This window comes from Stomoxys calcitrans, chromosome 4, assembly GCF_963082655.1.
Source record: "Stomoxys calcitrans chromosome 4, idStoCalc2.1, whole genome shotgun sequence".
NCBI lineage: Eukaryota > Metazoa > Arthropoda > Insecta > Diptera > Muscidae > Stomoxys > Stomoxys calcitrans.
In genome coordinates, this window is record NC_081555.1 from 39,780,141 (window position 1) to 39,802,208 (window position 22,068).

Here is a 22,068-nt window from a genome sequence, read left to right on the forward strand (position 1 = left end):
ATATCGAAGGGCCTAACAAAACTCGCTGTCCCAAATGTCAGCGAAATTGGACAATAACTACACTTTTTATGGGCCAAGACTTTAAATCGAGAGATCGGTCTATAAGGCAGCTATATCCAAATCTGGACCGATCTGGCCAAATTGAAGAAGAATGTTGAAGGGTCTAACAAATTTCGGCGAAATTGGACAATAAAAAAAACTTTTTATGAGCCCAAAACCTTAAATCGAGAGATCGGTCTATATGTCAGCTATATCCAAATCTGGACCGATCTGTACCAAACTCAAAAGAGATGTCGAAGGGCCTAACAAAACTCACTGTCCCAAATTTCAGCAAAATCGGATAATAAATGTGGCTTTTATGGGCCCAAAACCAAAATCGAGAGATCGGTCTATATGGCAGCTATATCCAAATCTGGACCGATCTGGGCCAAATTGAAGAGTGATATCGAAGGGCCTAACACAACACACTGTCCAAAATTTTGCCAAAATCGGAAAATAATAGCGTCTTTTATGGGTGCAAGACCTTAAATCGAGAGATCAGTCTATATGGCAGCTATATCCAAATCTGGACCGATCTGGGCCAAATTGAAGAAGGATGTCAAATGATCTAACGCAACTCGCTTTCCCAAATTTCGGCGAAATTGAACAGTAAATACACTTTTTATGGGCCCAAACCTCAAATCGAGAGATCGGTATATATGGTAGCTATATCCAAATCTGAACCGATCGGAGCCAAATTTGAGAAGGGTGTTTAAGGGCCTAGCGCAACTCTCTGTCCCAAATTTCGGCGAAATTGGACAATAAATACACTTTTTATGGGCCCAAAACCTCAAATCGAGAGATCGGTCTATATGGCAGCTATATCCAAATCTGGACCGATCTGGGCCAAATGTAGGAAGGGTGTCGAAGGGCCAAACACAACTCACTGTCCCAAATTTCAGCAAAATCGGATATTAAATGTGGCTTTTATGGCCTAAGACCTTAATCGGCGGATCGGTCTATGTGTGGGCTTTTTCAAGATATAGTCCGATATAGCCCATTTTCGAAACTTAACCTGCTTTACGTTCAAAAAAGAATCTGTGCAAAGTTTCAGCTCAACATCTCTTTTTTAAAGACTGTAGCGTGATATGAACAGACAGACGGACGGACATACGGACGGACGTACGGACGGACATACCGGACGGAACGTACGGACGGACATACGGACGGACATACGGACGGACATACGGACGGACATACGGACGGACATACGGACGGACATACGGACGGACATACGGACGGACATACGGACGGACAGACGGACGTTCGGATAGGCGGACAGACGGATGGAAGGACGGACAGTCGGACGGTCGGACAGGCGGACGGACAGTCGGATGGACGGACAGACGAATAGACAGATGGACAAACAGACGGACGGAAAGAAGGACGGGCGGACGGGCGGACGGACAGACGAATGGACGAACGGATGTGGCTAGATCGACTTAGGGCTATATCAAGATATAGTCCGATATAGCCCATCTTCAAACTTAACCTGCTTATGGACAAAAAAAGAATCTGTGCAAAGTTTCTGCTTAATATCTCCATTTTTATACCCTCCACCATAGGATGGGGGGTATACTAATTTCGTCATTCTGTTTGTAACTACTCGAAATATTCGTCTGAGACCCCATAAAGTATATATATTCATGACCCCATAAAGTATATATATTCGCGACATTTTATGCGATCTAGCCATGTCCGTCCGTCTGTCCATCCGTCCGTCTGTCTGTCTGTCTGTCTGTCGAAAGCACGCTAACTTCCGAAGGAGTAAAGCTAGCCGCTTGAAATTTTGCACAAATACTTCCTATTAGTGTAGGTCAGTTGGTATTGTAAATGGGCTATATCGGTCCATGTTTTGATATAGCTGCCATATAAACCGATCTTGGGTCTTGACTTCTTGAGCCTCTAGCGTGCGCAATTCTTATCCGATTGGAATGAAATTTTGCACGACGTGTTTTGTTATGATACCCAACAACTGTGCCAGGTATGGTTCAAATCGGTTAATAACCTGATATAGCTGCCATATAAACCGATCTTGGGTCTTGACTTCTTGAGCCTCTAGAAGGCACAATTCTTATCCGTTTTGCCTGAAATTTTGTACGTCGGATTCTCTCATGACCATCAATATACGTATTTATTGTGGTCTGAATCGGTCTATAGCCCGTTACAGCTCCCATATAAATCGATCTCTCTATTTTACTTCTTGAGCCCCCAAAGGGCGCAATTCTTATTCGAATTGGCTGACATTTTACACAGGTCTCCAACATTTAATTTAATTGTGATATCTTGATATCGCTCTAATAGCAGAGCAAAACTTTTCTTATATCCTGTTTTGCCTAAGAAGAGATGCCGGGAAAAGAACTCGACAAATGCGATCCATGGTGGAGGGTATATTAGATTCGGACCGACCAAACTTAGCACGCTTTTATTTTATTTTATTTTATTTTATTTTATTTTATTTTATTTTATTTTATTTTATTTTATTTTATTTTATTTTATTTTATTTTATTTTATTTTATTTTATTTTATTTTATTTTATTTTATTTTATTTTATTTTATTTTATTTTATTTTATTTTATTTTATTTTATTTTATTTTATTTTATTTTATTTTATTTTATTTTATTTTATTTTATTTTATTTTATTTTATTTTATTTTATTTTATTTTATTTTATTTTATTTTATTTTATTTTATTTTATTTTATTTTATTTTATTTTATTTTATTTTATTGTATTTTATTTTATTTTATTTTATTTTATTTTATTTTATTTTATTTTATTTTATTTTATTTTATTTTATTTTATTTTAATTTAATTTAATTTATTTTATTTTATTTTATTTTATTTTATTTTATTTTATTTTATTTTATTTCATTTTATTTTATTTTATTTTATTTTATTTTATTTTATTTTATTTTATTTTATTTTATTTTATTTTATTTAAATTAATTTTATTTTATTTTTATTTTATTTTATTTTATTTTATTTTATTTTATTTTATTTTATTTTATTTTATTTTATTTTATTTTATTTTATTTTATTTTATTTTATTTTATTTTATTTTATTTTATTTTATTTTATTTTATTTTATTTTATTTTATTTTATTTTATTTTATTTTATTTTATTTTATTTTATTTTATTTTATTTTATTTTATTTTATTTTATTTTATTTTTTATTTTATTTTATTTTATTTTATTTTATTTTATTTTATTTTATTTTTATTTTATTTTATTTTATTTTATTTTATTTTATTTTATTTTATTTTATTTTATTTTATTTTATTTTGTCTTATTTTATTTTATTTTATTCATGCGCTTCTAGAGCTCACAAGTGTGTGTCTTCCGTACTGCCCAAGTGTATGGTTGCGTATACTTTATTTTATTCGCAAGTAAATAAATCATTCGCCACAAGGTCCATAATGGTTGGTTTATATAAACTTCTTGGTTACTTAAATACATGAATTTCTCATCCATATGTGACAAAATTTGCAAAAGATACATGGTAGTGGGTATCCATCACTTGACCCAGCTTAACTTAATAAATTAACATTAACATGCTTGTTTATAGGAAAGCTATTGGCCTATTTAATATAATTGTAAAAATTCACTGAACTTATTTCTTTACCAAATTAATTTAAGTTTTTATTCATTACTTGTATCCAATAATCAGATGTGGTTGAAACAAAGGCCTTTTATGCTTCCAAAACCGAGGCAATTGATAAACCGGCCAAACATCTGCACCATTATGAATGATTTTTCTCCCCTTCCACATAGCAAATGTGTTTGGCCTTTGTTGGAATAGTGATAAATGTGTTTTGGCATAAATATACGCAGTTGGTGACATTGTTGAGTACCCCGAGCGACATGCAATTGTTGCCTTTGCTTTTGTTTGGCATGGTATTGTAAATTGCAATGCACTTTGATTTCACAATTGTCATAATTCACATGCATGCCGCATTAATTGTATTACAATTTGATTTATGTGATAAATCATACACTGCTACACACACATGCGCACAAATTTGTCGCCTTCACATAAATACCCCCGTTACATATTAACAGGCATATTAACGACTGCAGACATGGGATATACTTTTGACAAAGAACCATAGCGTGATAAACGAGATCAGTGAAGCAAGCCAGTTTCACACGCACAAGAAGACCACATGCACACACATCAAGTTAAAGCGTTTTGAACAATGCCACTGCCATGGCTGTGAAGCTGGTGATGTTGGTGATTAATAAAGGTTTCATGTCTGCCACTGCCGTGGTCAGCATCAAAATGCCATCAAAGTGCTTTTCACTTCAACTTAGTGGACCACATACGTTATGGCAACATTACCATAGGTCGCATTGATGTTGTGGAGATCGAAGTAGGGAACACTTAACTCAAGAGTAAAATATTCTATTTTGATGGTGATTTGTATACCCACCAAAGCATTTGAATATACTCACCTCGTCATTCTGTTTCTAGCTTATCGAAATACCCATATCCAATGAAGTTTATTGGCGGCAGTCCTCTGGCCTTCACTGACAAATCATTTGATCTTTCAATCTCCCTTACTCCGATAGGGCCGGACATCCTCAGAGAAGGCGTTTAACTCTTTCTTACACTCCAAGATTGTTCGAAACTTTACCATCCTGGTTATTATTGCCCTTATGGTCATTTTACTATCGAAAAGCACACACACCCCCACATTTCGTGATCACCCGGCTCTCTGCCTGCATGACCGTATTATGGTTAAGCAGCCAATATCAGATCTCAGTCCCAGGGTTTTAAATGAAGACTCTCATGCCCACTCTGTCTTTTAGCTTTGATACATCGGTGTAGCATGATCTTCCAGATGGCACTACCAGAGTTCCGTCAAACCAAGTCTGTGTAGCTGGCAACAGTGCCTCGCACTCAACTTTAAGTGTTGTCTCAGGTATCCGATCGTTAACCTCTTCCAAATCAGTTAAGGTACATCTGGAGTACACGCGACTAGCAGCCACGTTTGTAAAACGCTTCACACGGTGACCTTAAGTCCATTGTGTTTGCCCTAGAAAAAGTAGTATAGAATGGCATAAGAAGGTAAAACTCAGGGCAAGACAACAGAAACCACAAAAACTTAAGGCAAACCGAAAGTTTAAGCAAGACGAGTGCGGGGCAGTAACACAAAACCATGCTCAAAAGTCTTCAACTCCTCCTCATCTTTCTGCAGAAGTTTGTCTCTCCCTGCGTCCACCGTGAAGTCAAAGACTTTATATAGCCATGACCAGCCAGGACACTTATCAGTAGTCCGAAGTCAGGCTTTCACGCTAAGCGAAGGGAAAGTCACCACCTCAAGGCCTATGTTAACCTGCAACCAGCAGCAGCAACCCCCGCCTCATTCGCGTGGTCATCGTAGAAGACATTTGTGACCAACCAGGACTCTTATTAATAGTCCGAAGTCATGCTTCCATGCTAATCGACACGAAATACTACGCCAAAAGGCCTATGTCACCCTGCAATCAGCAGCAGCAACCCCCGCCTCATTCGCGTGGTCATCGTAGAAGGCATCCACCCTACCAAGAATTTTGCATAGGGCAAGGCGCCTTGATTCCTCAGCACGATCTGCATCAATCGGCGATCCATTTTTGGCCAGCTCGTTGGCTGCTTCGCCACCATCCACCCAGTGAAGGCCCGAAACCCATCAAAGTATTCCAGCCATTCTGATGGTTCAAAGAAGAAGGCATCCACCCTACCAAAAATTTTGCATAGGGCAAGACTCCCTGATTCCTCAGCACGATCTGCATCAATCGGCGATCCATTTTTGGCCAGCTCGTTGGCTGTTTCGCCACCAGCCACCCAGTGAAGGGCCGAAGTCCAGCAAAGCCTGCCATCCATTCTGATGGTTCAAAGCTCTTTTAATCTTCAAACCCATCTCTACCACAAATTGTCCCACGCCAGAGCTTTCAGCGCTGCCTGATTCGAACATCGGGCCGCACATCGCGGAGGAGGGCAACAGAGGTTAGCGTGTCCGACGCTGAACGCCTGGGATCGAATCCTTGCGAGGCCCTCAGAAATGATTTTCAGCGGTGGTTTTCCCCTCCTTATGCTGGCAACAGTTGTGAGGGTACTATGCAATGTAAAAACTTCTCTCCAAAGAGGAATCGCACTGCGGCACGCCATTCGGACTTGGCTATAAAAAAAGGAGGCCTTAATTGATATGTGGGAAGTTTTCCCCTGTACCTTAGTGCAATGTTCATAGGCACAACTTCATCCCGCATTAGCAATGTCAGCAGAGCCTTTGGCACTGCGTAAAACTCGGCCTGAAAGACTCTGCATCCGTCCAAAGCCAATATAATTCCCTGATGAAGACTCCAGTCCTGATGCCCCCCATCCAACTAAGACACATCCGCGTATACAGAAAGTCCCGGAAATGGCGTACTACTCCAAGCCAGAGTTTCCTTTTCGGGAAAATGGCATCCAACCCAGTCGCATCCCCATCCCCCAGCAGAATAGAAGAGTGACCATAGTTTGAGAAGCGCCGGGTTGTTGACTTTCCCAGTCTAAGGGTGCTCTTCGTTGAATGGCATTCAGCGCCTTTCTTGGGGCACTCCTACTTGGTGCAAGGTTCTGCACCGAAACACTACCCTATACTTTATCGATAGTCCTTTGGAAGAATTTTTGTCCATGGCCTGATACCACACCAGATATTGAAAGGTGAGAATCGGACGAACTACCGCTGCCAACATCTAGTGCACCATCACCTACCTAAGCGCCAAAATCCCTCCTGTCGAGTTGCGACAGGCGCATTCAGTCCCCTTTTGACCCTTTCCTCGAAATTCCTCCTCCAGCTTAGATTCTGGCCAAGAATCGGACCCAAATACTTAGCCTCCGGAGAGAACGACAGCACTACCTTATCTAGGATGGTTTCGCATACAACTCTTGGCCTAAACGCCCAAAGCTCTACTAACGAGTTGCGACAGGTTTAGACCCTTTCCTCGAAATTCCTCCTCCAGCTTAGATTCTGGCTTCTGGCAAAGAATCGGACCCAAATACTTAGCCTACGGAGAGAACAGCAGCTCAACCATATCTAGGATGGTTTCACATACAACTCTTGGCCTAAACGCCCAAAGCTCTACTAACGAGTTGCGACAGGTTTAGACCCTTTCCTCGAAATTCTTCCTCCAGCTTAGATTCTGGCCAAGAATCGGACCCAAATACTTAGCCTCCGGAGAGAACGTCAGCTCTACCTTATCTAGAATGGTTTCGCATACATCTCTTGGCCTAAACGACCAAAGCTCTGCTAACGAGTTGCGACAGTTTTAGAGCTCATTCAGTCTTTTTTTGACCCTTTCTTCGAAATTCCTTCTTCAGCTTAGATTTTGTTCAAAAATCAGACCCAAATACTTACCCTCCGGAGAGAATGGCAGTTCTATCTCATCCAGGATAGGTCCGCCTAAAACACTCAGCTTTCTCCTGCCGGTGAACTGTGCAAGGGAAGTTTTTATTGTCCCCAAAACCAGCATCTGCTGCCCAATTTCGCTAGTTGCCATGCGTTTGCTGAAGATCCGAACATGAGTCTAAGATCTTTAGCAGCCTATTCTAAGCTTTTTTGCGCCAAAAATAGAAGTGTGGCCGTACAAGTTTTCCCTTAAATGCCAAGTTCCCTCAGCATTAAAACAAGCTAAACGGCACATTTTTCAATAAATATCTCAATTTGGCTAAAGTTCAGCATCGCCTCCAATTCACAATGTAATCTAGACTTAAAAAATTGCAAATTTTGCCCAAGACCCATTCCACTAAGGAACAGGGGCAAACTTCCCACACACCAATGAGTGCAATCTGATTCAAGTTTTGAGCTCAATAATAAGGGCCTCCTTTTTTATAGCCGAGTCAAAACGGCTTGCCGCAGTGCGACATCTCTTTGGAGAGAAATATTTACATGGCATAGTATCCCACAAGTGTTGCCAGCATTAGGAGGGGAAAACCACGGGTGAGAAATGTTTTTCTGATGGTCTTGCCAGGATTCGACCATCTCTTTGGAGAGAAGTTTTTACATGGCATAGTACCTCACAAATGTTGTCAGCATTAGGAGGGAAAACCACCGCCGATATATGTTTTTTCTAATGGTCTCGCCAGGATTCGAACCCGGGCTTTCAGCGTCATAGAAGGACATGCTAACCTCTGCGCTACGGAGGGCTCAAGGCTTCAGCGACCTTAAGATCTCGGCTTGGGCCGAGAACTCTCATAGATATTTCTTCCCCATATATCAGCAGTGGTCTTAGTTTGGCAGGGTAGTCCACCATATCGTCATCGGACTGAGTCCCAACTTCTTATGGAATATGGATCGACTCCACTCACATGAAAATTATAGCTAAAAGTTTGCCGCATATGACATTGATATTGGAAAAGCCTACATAGATTGAAGACCTATTGGGTTGCCAAAAAAGTAATTGCGGATTTTTCATATAGTCGGCGTTGGCAAATCGTTTCACAGCTTGTGGCTCTGTAATTGCATTCTTTCTTCTGTCAGTTATCAGCTGTTACTTTTAGCTTGCTTTAGAAAAAAAGTGTAAAAAAAGTATATTTGATTAAAGTTCATTCTAAGATTTATTAAAAATGCATTTACTCTCTTTTAAAAAATCCGCAATTACTTTTTGGGCAACCAATATGAAAACTAAGCGTTTTAGGCCATAGTTGACAATTTGTCCTAATGTCAATATTTGGCCAACACTCACACAACAGATTCATACTTGGCACTGTAGTTATCATCAATGCATATATACTTGTACGTATATTTGTGTGCTTTCAGCTCTTGCAGAATCCTGTCAAAGATGAGTGCCATTTTTTTGTTGTGTGCTAGCGTATGTGTGTGTGTGTGGACTTGGGGTATTTGAAAAGAAATTCTTCAAACTTTACACGGACCTTGGCAAATGTGGATGTACTTAAGTGTGTGTTAATGTGTGTCTGGGTGTGCTGGTGTCATTGCGTGTGCTTGGTATAACCACGAATGCGTAAAATGACACTTTCGGTTAAAACACGTAAAATTATTCCCATCAAGTATCTCCGCTCCAAGTACTTAATGGATGCGTCAGTGGTTGACACAAGTAAAGAAATGCTTGCTTCATTATCTTAAAATTGTTTGTCGGTTTGTCGTATGTTATCATGCAAGCCAGCTTAACAATGTTCCATAACAAAATTACCAACCATGGTCTGTGATGGCAAGGGAGAATGGAAGAAATTTTAATTTTTTTGCTCTTAAGGCCCTGGAATTAAATTCAATGAATTTTAAGTGAATTCTGAAGAAATGTCAAATGAGGGATCAATGTCCGGTGGCCATTTGCAGTGAAGCAAATAGTCAGAAAATGTCAAATTGAAGTCATGCCAAGGAATGGACTTCCAAGGTTTTTTTAAAACCAATAAAATGCTGTTAAGTTCAGCAGGGCTGAATCTTATATACCCTACTCCAAGTATTTGGAATGCAAATTGCAAATTTTGCTCATGAACATTCCACTAAGGAACAGGGGCAAACTTCTCATATATCAATGAGTGCAGGCCGATTCAAGTTTAAGCTCAATGATAAGGGGCTTCCTTTTTATAGCCGAGTCCGGATGGCGTGCCGCAATGCGACACCTCTTTGGAGAGAAGTTTTACATGGCATAGTACCTCACAAATGTTGCCAGCGTTAAGAGGGGAAAACCACCGCTTAAAATTTGTTCTGATGGTCACGCCATCACGTCATAGGCGGACATGCTTACCTCTGCGCTAAGCTGGCCTCCGTAGGAATGACTTTTTCTAATAAACTACAACAACCACATCAACTTATGATTCGATATGGACTCATTTACAAAGTCATAAGAAAATACAACGTTCACAATTTCAGTCCCATGAGATAATAGTTGAGCCTTTTACAGAATCAAGAAGTCAAATCGCGAGATCGGGTTATGTGGAAGCTTTATCAGATTGTGGAGTGATTTGGACCACACTGGGCAGGGTAGTTAGAAGTTCCAGTAACAAATTACATGCAAAATTTCAGTCAAAACCGCTGGTAAAGAAGACCGGCATCTTAATCAGGTTATGCCACTCTTATGACCATTCTCAGCATAGTTGTTGAAAAACCTAACGAGTCTCTTAGTGCAAAATTTTAGCCAAACCGGTTATTAACTACGCCATCTAGAGGCTCCAGAAATCAACTCGGGCGATCAGTTTATATGGGAGCTATATCAGATTATGGTCCAATTCAGACCAAATCTGGCACAGTTAATAAAAGCCAAATTTCGGCCAAATCGGTAATAACTACGCCCTCTAGAGGCTCAAGAAGTCAAATTGGCAGTTGGGTATATAAGCCACCTTTATTAGGTAATGGAATGATTTTGACCCTACTCAGTGAAGTTATTGAAAGACATAAAAAAACATCATGCGCAAAATTTCTGCCAAATCATTTGGAAGATCGGTTTATATAACAGCTATATGAGGATATGAACCGATTCAGATCATACTTGGCACAATTGTTGGAAGTCATGCCAAAACGGCAAATGCCAAACTTCAGTCAAATTGGATAAGAAGCGCGCCGTCTACCACTCAAGAAGTCAACTCGGACGATCGGTTTATAAGGCAGCTATATTAGGATATTAACCGATTCCGACCATACTTGGCACAATTGTTGGAAGTCATGCCAAAACGGCAAATGCCAAACTTCAGCCAAATTGGATAAGAAGTGCGCCGTCTACGACTCAAGAAGTCAAATCCGGAGATAGGTTTATATGGCAGCTATATCAGGGTATGGACTGATTTAGACCATACTCGGCACAGTTATTGGAAGACTTAATAAAACACCACCCGTAAAGCTTCAGCCAAATCGGATTAGAATTGCAAACTCAAGAGGCTCAAGAAGTCAAATCAGTACATCGGTTTATATGGGAGCTATATCAAGATATAGACCGATTTCGGCCGTTTACAGCAAAGTTGTTGGAAGTCATCACAAAATGCCACGTGCAAAGTATCAGCCAAATCGGAGAAGGTTCACGGCTTCTAAAGGCTGAATATGTCAGTCAGGGAGATCGGTTTATTTGGCAGGATAAGGACCGATTTTGACCGTATTCGGCAAAGTTGTTGGAAGTCACAACAAAACGCCACGTGCAAAATATCGACCAAATCAGATAAGAAGATTAAGATTCTAGAGGCTCAATATCTTAAATCGGGGGATCGCTTTATATGGCAGTTATATCAAAACATGGAACGATTTGGCCCATTTACAATCCCAACCGACCAACCGACCAAAACTTCAAACGTCTATCTTAAGGTAAGGTTAGGCAGAAAAGAGGTTACGAATATTTATCCAAATGCAAATTTTGCCCATGAACATTCCCCTAAGGAACAGGGGCAAACTTCTCACATATCAATGAGTGCAGTCCGATTCAAGTTTAAGCTCAATGATAAGGGGCCTCCCTTTTATAGCCGAGTCTGAACGGCGTGCCGCAGTGCGACACCTCTTTGGAGAGAAGTTTTACATGGCATAGTACCTCACAAATGCTGCCAGCATTAGGAGGGGAAAACCACCACTGAAGGTCTCGCCAGGATTCGAACCCAGGAGTTCAGCGTCATAGGCGGACATGCTAACCTCTGCGCTACGGTGGCCTCCGAATATTTATCCACACCATATCAATATGAACATACACCTAATCCAGAGATTGGCTTGTTGTGCACTCTAAGTACTAAAGAGTAACCTCGAAAAATAAAATGTAAGTCTGGAATTCCTTGCTACCTACAAAATCCATACCACGCCCCTGAGTTGGTTCATATCTGGTATTGTATTCTCACCTAAGAAGTGGCGTTGTCCGTTAGCCGCGAAAGCCGGTCAATGGCATAAAATATGCTACAATGTCTCATCATCTTCCCCACAGGCCCTTCACATGCCATCACTTGCCGCATCGATTTTGCATAAGTGGGCTCATAGTCCTATGTAGTCTGTTATGATACCGAAAGCTATACTGACCTCCTGCTTACTTTCTTTCAGTAATAGCCTCGTCTTTTCACAATCCGGAACGCTCCATGTTATTATCGTCGTCCTACCGACCGTTTCGCTATATCACAGTGTCACATTCGCGTTCGTCCCGAAAGGCTTCGAATTATCCAAGTTTAGTGACGGCAGTCCTCCGCCTTCACGGCACCTAAACAATGCGGACCATGTCATGCTCAAAGGAGGGGGTTTATCTCCTGCTTACACTGCATGACTGTTTGTGACCTTACTTTCCTGGTTGTTATTGCCCAGCTGGCCGGTTTGCTGACCGTAAATGTCACACTCGATGTCCTCACTTTAACACCACACTACTTCACGCTTTCGGTGGTCGCCTGAATATCCGCCTGCCGGACTATATTATGGTCAATCAGTCTAAAACAGAACTCAGTCCCTCAGATCACATTGTAGACCCCCCAAGCCCACCCTGTCCTCTAGCCTTCATCCATACGTGCAGCTTGATGATTTTCCAGACGGAAAAAGTAGCGTTTGGTCAGACCACGACTATGCCACAGGTAGCAGTGCCTCGCACTCGGCAATAGTCGTTACCAGCAAGCGGCAGTCGGCCACCATATTTTCCGATCAGACAGTGACCTATCAAGACGGACACTGTCTGTTCTAGCGGTAGAACACTTCAAGTAGAGTTTGGGCCACATAACATCGTAATATTGGGTTTCCCAAAAAGTATTTGCGGATTTTTTAAAAGAAAGTAAATGCATTTTTAATAAAACTTAGAATGAACTTTAATCAAATATACTTTTTTACACTTTTTTTTCTAAAGCAAGCTAAAAGTAACAGCTGATAACTGACAGAAGAAAGAATGCAATTACAGAGTCACAAGCTGTGAAAAAATTTGTCAACGCCGACTATATGAAATATCCGCAATTACTTTTTGGGCAACCCAATATATGAATGTAATGATATGACCTAGTTCATCAGAGTACACACAAATACCCAACTGTTCGTCTAGTTTGGAACCATCCATAAAGAAATCTATGTAATTTTTATTACCGGAAATATCTTCGTTAGAATAGGTCCGATCAGGGTAAGAGTTGCCTTTCCTGTACTTCTAAAATGTTGGATTTGAAGTTCCATCATTTCTGTCCATCAAGACACCCAGGTATTAAGCGCTTTCTCTAAATGAAACTTTCTGCCCTTCCAAGAAGACAGGTGCCACTGTGCCACTTGTATCTCCTGCTGAATAGTACTAGCGCTGCCCTAAACCGTTTTTCAATTCTTTTAAAGTTCTATCACTCTAAAAGAAAACACCATCTAACAAAGTTTCTTTGTTAGATATTTTACAAGTATAAAAAACCAACTTCATAACCCTGAAAGAAAAAAGAAATTTTCATTATGATTATTGCAGAAATACTTAAGTACACTTGAACTTATTTTTTTGCCAGACAATTCTGCAATGTAAGACATGCCAATTCAAACGCTAATTTAAAATTGTTTAACTTTAACACAAATTCAATTAAAGTTGTTTTAACTTTTGCCACATTCTCCATGTTTTGTGAGCTCCAAGCGATATTTGTTTGGCATGGGAATTTGTTGCTCTGGTTTTGAAAATTTCATAAACATAGTGTTAAAGAAAATAAAACGGGAAGATGAAGATCCAGTCATAAACAAAGAAAACCAACGACAAATGGTCACCAGTGATGGCATTCGTTTCAATAAGTTAAGCAGAATTTCAAATATTGGCTAAAAAAATTAAAAAAAAGTAAAAGCGTGCCAAGTTCGGCCGGGCCGAATCCTATATACCCTCCACCATGGATCGCATTTGTCGAGTTCTTTTCCCGGCATCTCTTCTTAGGCAAAAAAGGATATAAGAAAAGATTTCCTCTGCTATTAGAGCGATATCAAGATATGGTCCGGTTTGGACCACAATTAAATTATATGTTGGAGACCTGTGAAAAATGTCAGCCAATTCGAATAAGAATTGCGCCCTTTGGGGGCTCAAGAAGTAAAATAGAGAGATCGATTTATATGTGAGCTGTATCAGGCTATAGACCGATTCAGAACATAATAAACACGTATGTTGATGGTCATGAGAGGATCCGTCGTACAAAATTTCAGGCAAATCGGATAATAATTGCGACCTCTACAGGCTCAAGAAGTCAAGACCCAAGATCGGTTTATATGGCAGCTATATCAGGTTATAAACCGATTTGAACCATACTTGGCACACTTTTTGGATATCATAACAAAACACATCGTGCCAAAATTCATTCAAATCGGATAGGAATTGCGCCCTCTAGAAGCTCAAGAATTCAAGACCCAAGATCGGTTTATATGACAGCTATATCAGGTTATGAACCGATTTGAACCATACTTGGCACAGTTGTTGGGTATCATAACAAAATACTTCGTGCAAAATTTCATTCCAATGGGATAAGAATTGCGCACTCTAGAGGCTCAAGAAGTCAAGATCCAAGATCGGTTTATTTGGCAGCTATATCAAAACATGGACCGATATAGCCCATTTACAATACCAACCGACCTACACTGTTAAGAAGTATTTGTGCAAAAATTCAAGCGGCTAGCTTTACTCCTTCGGATGGGTAGATAACGTCTTTCCTATATATACAAATCGGCTTAGGTTAGGTTAGGTCTAAGTGGCAGTCTGCCATCAGACACACTTAGACGTTTTCGTCCATTGTGATACCACAGGAACAGAAGAAGGAAGATGCCTTCTAGTTCGTACCGTTGAACCATCCAGATCGCTTCAAAAAGCCCAATAAATTACAAATGTTCACATCCGCTAAATCAGACAGGTTCTCAAAGAAACAGCTTCGGCAACAGTCGTTACTGGCAACCTTCAGTCTGTCAGCATATTTTCCGACCAGACAGTGAACTGTTCTAACGGGCACAATGACTGAGACATCTGTTCTAGCCAATGACAGCAAAACAGTAGACCTCTTTAAGTCTAGATTAGTCCACATAGTTTTGGAATGCTCACAGCCCACTCTTTGTGACCATCTATCATTCGTTGTCCTTCGGGCTTGGTCCTGAAAACTTAGCTTACATGTCGCCACAGACATACCCACAGATTCCTGTATCCCTGGAATGTGTAGGGCAGTTCCTAGTCTCGCAAGCTCCTCAGCTTTATAATTCCCTGGAATACCTCTGTGGCCCGGCAACCAGAAAAGGTGAAATTTTAACTGTTCGGCCAACTCGTTGAGAGATCTGCGACAGTCGAAGGCGGTTTTTGTGTTCAGAAATATGTTCTGCAGGGATTTAAGGGCTGCTTAGCTGTCTGAGAAGATATTTATGCCAATCGTCGTAATGACATTTTATCTTAGCCATTCCACCACTTTCTTAATTGCAATGATCTCCGCTTGATACACACAGCAGTGCTCGGGTAACCTTTTCCATATGACCAGTTCTAAATCTTTAGAGTACACCCCAAAGCCCACCTGGTCGTTTAGTTGGAAACCATCCGTATAGAAGTCTATGTAGCTAATGTTACCAGGGATATCGTAATTCCAATCGCTTCTAATAGGAATAGTGGAACAGTACTTTTTATCAAAAAGCGTCTCAGATAGGGTGTAATCCACACTGCCTTGAACATCGGATATTATATCAAGGATAACACACTGTATGCAGCCGCCACTTGACCAATGAGAAAGTTCCCTTAACCTCACTGCAATTTGGATAGCCACAATGTCAAGAGGCATTAGATGTAGCATTAAATTTAGTGCATCAGATGGTGCAGCTGTAATGCACAAACTAATTATCCTTTGGATCCGGTTAAGCATTGAGCAATAGGTGGTCTTTTCGAGCGGCGTCCACCAGACCACAACACCATATAGCATTATAGGTCGGACAATTGCAGTATATACCCAATGCATGACACGCGGTCTAAGCCCCCAGTTCTTGCCAGTGGCTCTCTTGCAGGTGTATAAAGCAAGAGTTGCCTTTCTTGCCCTTTCCAAAATGTTGGATTTGAAGTTCAGTTTCGTGTCCAGCAAAACACCCAGATATTTTGCGTTTTCTGTAAATGGAACATTCTCTACATCCAAGGAGACAGGTTCCACTGTAGGCAACTTGTATCTCCTGCTGAAATTAACTATTTCTGTCTTGCACGGATTTATACCTAGGATTTATACCTAGCTTCCTGAAGCATATATCTCTTGGAGTGCTGGGAAACTTTCCCCTAACCCCAATTGTCACGTCATCAACATACGCGACCACTTTCACGCCTTTTTCTTCCAAAGACAAAAATTTATTTTTAATGGCTATATTCGAAAGTTTGGTCAGCAAAGGGAGGAGTACCTTTTACCACATTTTTAGATCCACACATCCCAAGCCTGCCGCAATGCATCTTTTAGTAAGTAAGTTATTCATAAACTTTCTTACGATAGAGTTGATGTCTAGAAACTCCAAATCCTTCATGATTAACGTCGGGTTTACATAATTGAAAACAGCATCAATGTCAAGAAATGTTGCCATTTTATATTCCTTGACAGCGAGAGAACACTCTATGTAGCCGATTAGGTCGTGAAGGGCTGTTTCAGTGGATTTGCCTTTACTATTGAGTTGCCCAAAAAGTAATTGCGGATTTTTCATATAGTTGACAATTTGTTTCACAGCTTGTGACTCTGTAATTGCATTTTTTCTTCTGTCAGTTATCAGCTGTTAATTTTAGCTTGCTTTAGAAAAAAGTGTAAAAAAGTATATTTGATTAAAGTTCATTCTAAGTTTTATTAAAAATGCATTTACTTTCTTTTAAAAAATCCGCAATTACTTTTTGGGCAACCCAATAGCACGCTTTTACTTGTCTACATCTAAACTTTGGCGTATTTGAATTTCTTTTTTAGGATTTTTAATGTCTTCTATAAAAAGAAAAATGTTATCCAGCTAAAGATGAGCTCTTACCTCTTAAGGCCATTGGTCGCCCTACTTACGAGATTATTGCAGTACATTTTTTTTGTTGAAATTTATTTTCTAATTGCATTCCATGCCTTCCATTTCTCTTTTTTCTGTTTTCTCTTCTCTTCTTTTCGTTTTATGTTGGTGCTTGACTTATGCTTCACCAATGAGCAGATAAACTAACCAAAAGAGTTACGGCTGTAGCAGTGGCCCTACCACAAACCCAGGCAACAGCAGTTAGCAGAGCAACCGTAGCATTTGTTGAAGGCCTCCAATTCGATGCTTTCGATACAACACGTACAACGTTTGCCTCGTCCTCGTCCTCGTTGTCGTCATCGTCGTCTGCGTCATTGTCATCATTTGAAGGAGCCGGTGGTACACAAATGTCTTCATTGCCATCATTCTCAACATATTTAGCCACTTCATTACGACCCTACCCTTTGGCGTCGTCTCCATCGTCGTCGTCGTCATCATCATCATCGTCGTCGTCATCGTCGTCAGCATATCCCACATTGGTATCAACAACATCAGCTGGATTTCATAATTTAAAGACATCCAGAATTATGAGCAGCCTGAACAGCATCAGCAGCAGCATGCATACCCTCAGTCCAACCTACAGTACGCCCACAGCAGCCCATATACTGCACACCACCTTTCGAGGCAGCACCAGCAGCACTAAATCGAAATTTACGGGCTCTCACCACACCAGCACCCCAACTGTGGGACTTAGCTCCAGTGCATTGCCTTCATTCAAGAATTTTATGAAGAGTCCAAATAGCCACAGCACTGCAACAAATGGCGGCAAGCAGGAGTTTCCACTTGATTTTACATTCTCCAAGAACCATTGGACCAACTCAGGTAAGTGGGTGGTTAAACCCTCCAGTGAATGGCCTTTTGGTCCAACTTGGCTCGTAGTCCATCCAGCAATCCATTAAAAACGCCATGGCCCCCGTTGAAGTTTGCCCAGGCTAGAGCAACATTGTCCGAATGACTGCATTAAAGTTGATTGAATGCTTGGAACGCTTTATTAAAGTGCACTTTGCATTCCAAATTTGCATTAAGCGTCTGACATTTATTAAAACTAATACCAGAGCAATTTCTCATAATCGTCAGTAGTTGTCCATTTTACAACAGAATTAAGTAAGCGTGACAATGCCGACATGCCAACAGATGTTGCATTTGCATCAGCAAGCATTGTTACAGCGTGGCACATTATGAAAAGCCAACCAAGCCAAAATGATGCATAGGGGGAATGACAACAAGTTTATTAAAAATTTTAGTCGACTTTGCAGTAGGGTTATAGTTTTTGATGAATTATAAAGAAAAAAAGACAAATAAGGACTAACATTACCAAAATTGATGTTGGATATTTACGGTCATCGTGAGACCAATACTGGCCTATGGAGCACTGGTAAGGTGGAATGCCGTAGGGAAGAGGACTCGTGCGTGGGAGTTCGAGAAGGTCCAGAGACGGGCCTGCTTCGGGATCGTATGCCTGGAGGCCTGCCTGCGGTGCAGCAGCCCATTGGGGCCTATATTTGGAACTGCGCCGCCAGGGTCGCGCTTAGGCTGAGCTCGGCATTCTGAAGGAGGATGGTTGCGGCCACAGTTTGATTCTGGGTGTTATGGTTACGGAGGGTAGACTGAGGGGGATCTCCGACTACCTGGCACCAGTGCCGACTGGAGTGAGGGCATTCGTGTTTCGAGTTCCTGAGAACGATGAATGGAGGGCGGGTGGTGTACTTAAGGAAGATGATAACCTCGATCTACACAGATGGCTCCGAGATGGAGTCAGTTACTGGATTGGGGGTCTACTCTGGTGCCCTCAATATCAGTATGTCTCTGAGACTGCCGGTCGAGGTCTGTACCATTGCAGGGGCCGAAAGAGTAATTCTAGAAAGGGGCTTTCCGCCCTCGAAACTCAGAATTTATGTGGACCGTATGGCGGAGCTCAAGGCTTTGGGGTCGAGGATGGTAAGGTCGGGATGCGTGACGAATTGTTTGGAATCCTTGGATAGGCTTCGGGCCCGCGATGTGACGCTGGCATGGGTTCCAAGGCATGAGGGGATTCCAGAAAATGAGAGGGCGGACGAGTGCGGGGGGTGCCACAAACTTCGGCGGAGGTAGATCCGTGCTTGCGTGGGGACCGGCGTTTCTTCATGCTGAAGGAGGATAGTTGCGGCCACAATTCGATTCTGGGTGTTATGGATACGGAGGGTAGACGGAGGAGGATCTCCGATTACCTGGCATCAGTGCCGACTGGAGTGAGGGCATTCGCGATTCGATTTCCTAAGAGGGACGAATGGAGGGTGAATGCTGCAATTGAGAAGGATTAGAGCTCCGATCTACACAGATGACTCCAAGATGGAGTCAGGTACTGGATTGGGGGTCTACTCTGATGCCCTCAATATCAGTATGTCTCTGAGACTGCCGGACGAGTGTACGATCATTCAGGCTGAGGTCTGTACCATTGCAGGGGCCGAAAGAGAAATTCTAGAAAGGGGCTTTCCGCCCTCGAAACTCAGAATTTATGTGGACTGTATGGCGGTGCTTAAGGCCTTGGGGTCGAGGATGGTAAGGTCGGTATGCGCGACAAATTGTTTGGAATCCCTGGATTGGCTTTGGGCCCGCGATGTGACGCTGGCATGGGTTCACCAAGGCATGAGGGGATTCAAGGAAATGAGAGGGCAGACGAGTGCGCCAGTCATCGGTCTTGCCTACGTGTCATTTGTCGAGCTACTGAACACAGTAGATGGGATGGCCAGGGCGGCGTCGGTGGCGAGGTGAGACTCTGTGAATGGTTGCCGGACTGCGAAGGCGCTAGGGCCAGTCATCGACCAGAGGAGGACGAGGGAGTTGCTGGCATTCGATAAGAGGTCAATGAGTACCTTGACAGGGGTCATAACCAGACACTGTTCCATAGGCCGCATGGCGGGGATCATGGCGGCGCGCATTGGGATAGCGCACATTGACTTCTGTAGGAGTTGCCTCCGGGCCCACGATGTGACGCTGACATAGGTTTCTGGGCATGAGGGGATTCCAGGAAATGAGAAAGCGGGCGAGTGCGCCAGTCATCGGTCTTGCCTACGTGCCATTTGTTGAGCTACTGAACAGAGTATATGGCATGGCCAGAGCGGCGTCGGTGGCGAGGTGGGACTCAGTGGATGGTTGACGGATTGCGAAAGACGCTATGGCCAGTCATCGACCAGAGGAAGACGAAGTAGTTGCTGGCTTTCGATAAGAGGTCGATGAGTACCTTGACAGTGGCGAGGTGAGACTCGTTGGATGGTTGCCGGACTGCGAAGGCGCTATAACCAGTCATCGACCAGAGGAGGACGAGGGAGTTTCTGGCGTTCGATAAGAGATCGATGAGTACCTTGACTGGGGTCATGACCAGACACTGTTCCATAGGCCGCATGGTGAGGAGCGTGGCGGTGCGCATTGGGATAGCGCACAGTGACTTCTGTAGGAGTTGCCTCCGGGGCCACGGTGTGACGCTGGCATGGGTTCCCCAAGGCATGAGGGGATTCCAGGAAATGAGAGGGTGGGCTAGAGCGTCAGTCATCGGTCTTGCCAACGTGCCATTTGTCGAGCTACTGAACACAGTAGATGGGATGGCCAGGGCGGCGTCGGTGGCGAGGTGAGACTCGGTGGATGGTTGCCGGACTGCGAAGGTGCTATAACCAGTAATCGACCAGAGGAGGACTAGGGAGTTGCTGGCGTTCGATAAGAGATCGATGAGTACCTTAACAGGGGTCATAACCAGACACTGTTCCATAGGCCGCATGGCGGGGAGCGTGGCAGCGCGTGGCGGCGCGCATTGGGATAGCGCACAGGGACAGTGACTTCTGTAGGGGTTGCCTCCGGGCCCACGGTGTGACGCTGACAAGGGTTTCTGGGCATGAGGGGAGTAATCGGTCTTGCCTACGTGCCATTTGTAGAGCTACTGAACACAGTAGATGTTAAGAGAGTAGAGTTATGGGAGTGTGCGACGAATGCGCACGAATGCAACATTGTGGAACAGTGAAACGGTCGGTAGGACGGCGAAAATCCTATGGGGGGATCCAGATCGACGAGGCTATTACCGAAATGAAGCAAGAAGGATGTCAGTATAGCTATTGGTATCATGACGAGACACAGGACTAAAAGCTCACTTATGTAAAATCGGTGCGGCAAGTGATAGCAGGTGTAGGGCATGCGGGGAAGATGATGAGAAGTTGGAGCATGTCCTTTGTCATTGCCCGGCTTTCGCGTCTAACAAATACCGGCACATAGGTGGGGACACAATACCAGACTACTAGCAAGAAAAAGATTGCAGGTACTGACTTTTGCAGAATATCTGCTGTTTGTGTGTCCTGCACTGGCAGTCGAAAAGTGTTTCACTTTAGATTCTCATTTCTTTGTGAATTTGTCTTATTTACCGGCTGTGAACACTCGCAAATAGTTGGGCTTTTTAAAACGATCTGCATGGTTCAGCGGTAGGAACTAGAAGGCATCTTCTTAGGCGTTAACGTCTTTGTGAGTCTGTTGGCAGACTGCCGCTTAAACTTACCTAACCTGTTGAAAGAAAGTAAGAAGGAAACCAGTACAGCTTTTGGTATTGCAAGGGACAAATAGGACTACAAGCTCACTTACGTATGCATAATAGGTGCAGCAAGAGATAGCATGTGGAGAAAGATGATGAGACGTTGGAACATTTCCTATGTAATTGCCCGGCTTTCGCGGCTAACAGACTTCGGTACTTAGGATGGGTTTGATGCTGCTTAAGGGCAGATTGGCTTCTAGCCGGCCTCCGCTCATTAGAACTGGTCCGATATCGTTGCGATACTCGCCGCGGGTCGAGTACTTTGGTGTAGTTGTGTCGGAGAGGTTGCGTTTCCTGGCTCATTTGGAAAGGCTTTCCGCGGTGCCAGTTATATGGTATCGGGCAGTCATGACTGTTCATGGACGCGAGAAGGTGACTTCCTGCCAGAGGTAGGCTATGTTGGCGTGTGCGTTTTTATGTAGGACTGTCTCCTCTGATGCGATACAGGTATTGTTGGTTGCTGCACCCCTTGATTTGGATGTGATCCGTCGCGCGGTTTTGTATAAGGCTAGGAGGGGTGTACGGGTTGCTGAAAGAGATTGGCTCCCTGATCCGGATCTGGCGAATGGGGATGTTAGGTGGCTTAAG

General features: G+C 42.5%; 1 protein-coding gene and 1 long non-coding RNA gene across 2 annotated transcripts in view; both read left to right on the top strand.

Annotated features, from left to right (window-relative positions):
- Positions 1-17,306, top strand: part of LOC106084307 (uncharacterized) — a 235,247-nt gene extending 217,941 nt beyond the window's left edge. Inside the window, exon 4 of the long non-coding RNA XR_009398067.1 lies at positions 17,070-17,306. This is a non-coding gene — a long non-coding RNA (uncharacterized LOC106084307). The remainder of the gene's footprint in view (positions 1-17,069) is intronic.
- A 111-nt stretch (positions 17,307-17,417) lies between these two features.
- Positions 17,418-22,068, top strand: part of LOC131996903 (uncharacterized) — a 31,141-nt gene continuing 26,490 nt past the window's right edge. Inside the window, exon 1 of the mRNA XM_059367099.1 lies at positions 17,418-17,753. Coding sequence (XP_059223082.1) covers positions 17,459-17,753 — 295 coding nt within the window. The 5' untranslated portion in view covers positions 17,418-17,458. The remainder of the gene's footprint in view (positions 17,754-22,068) is intronic.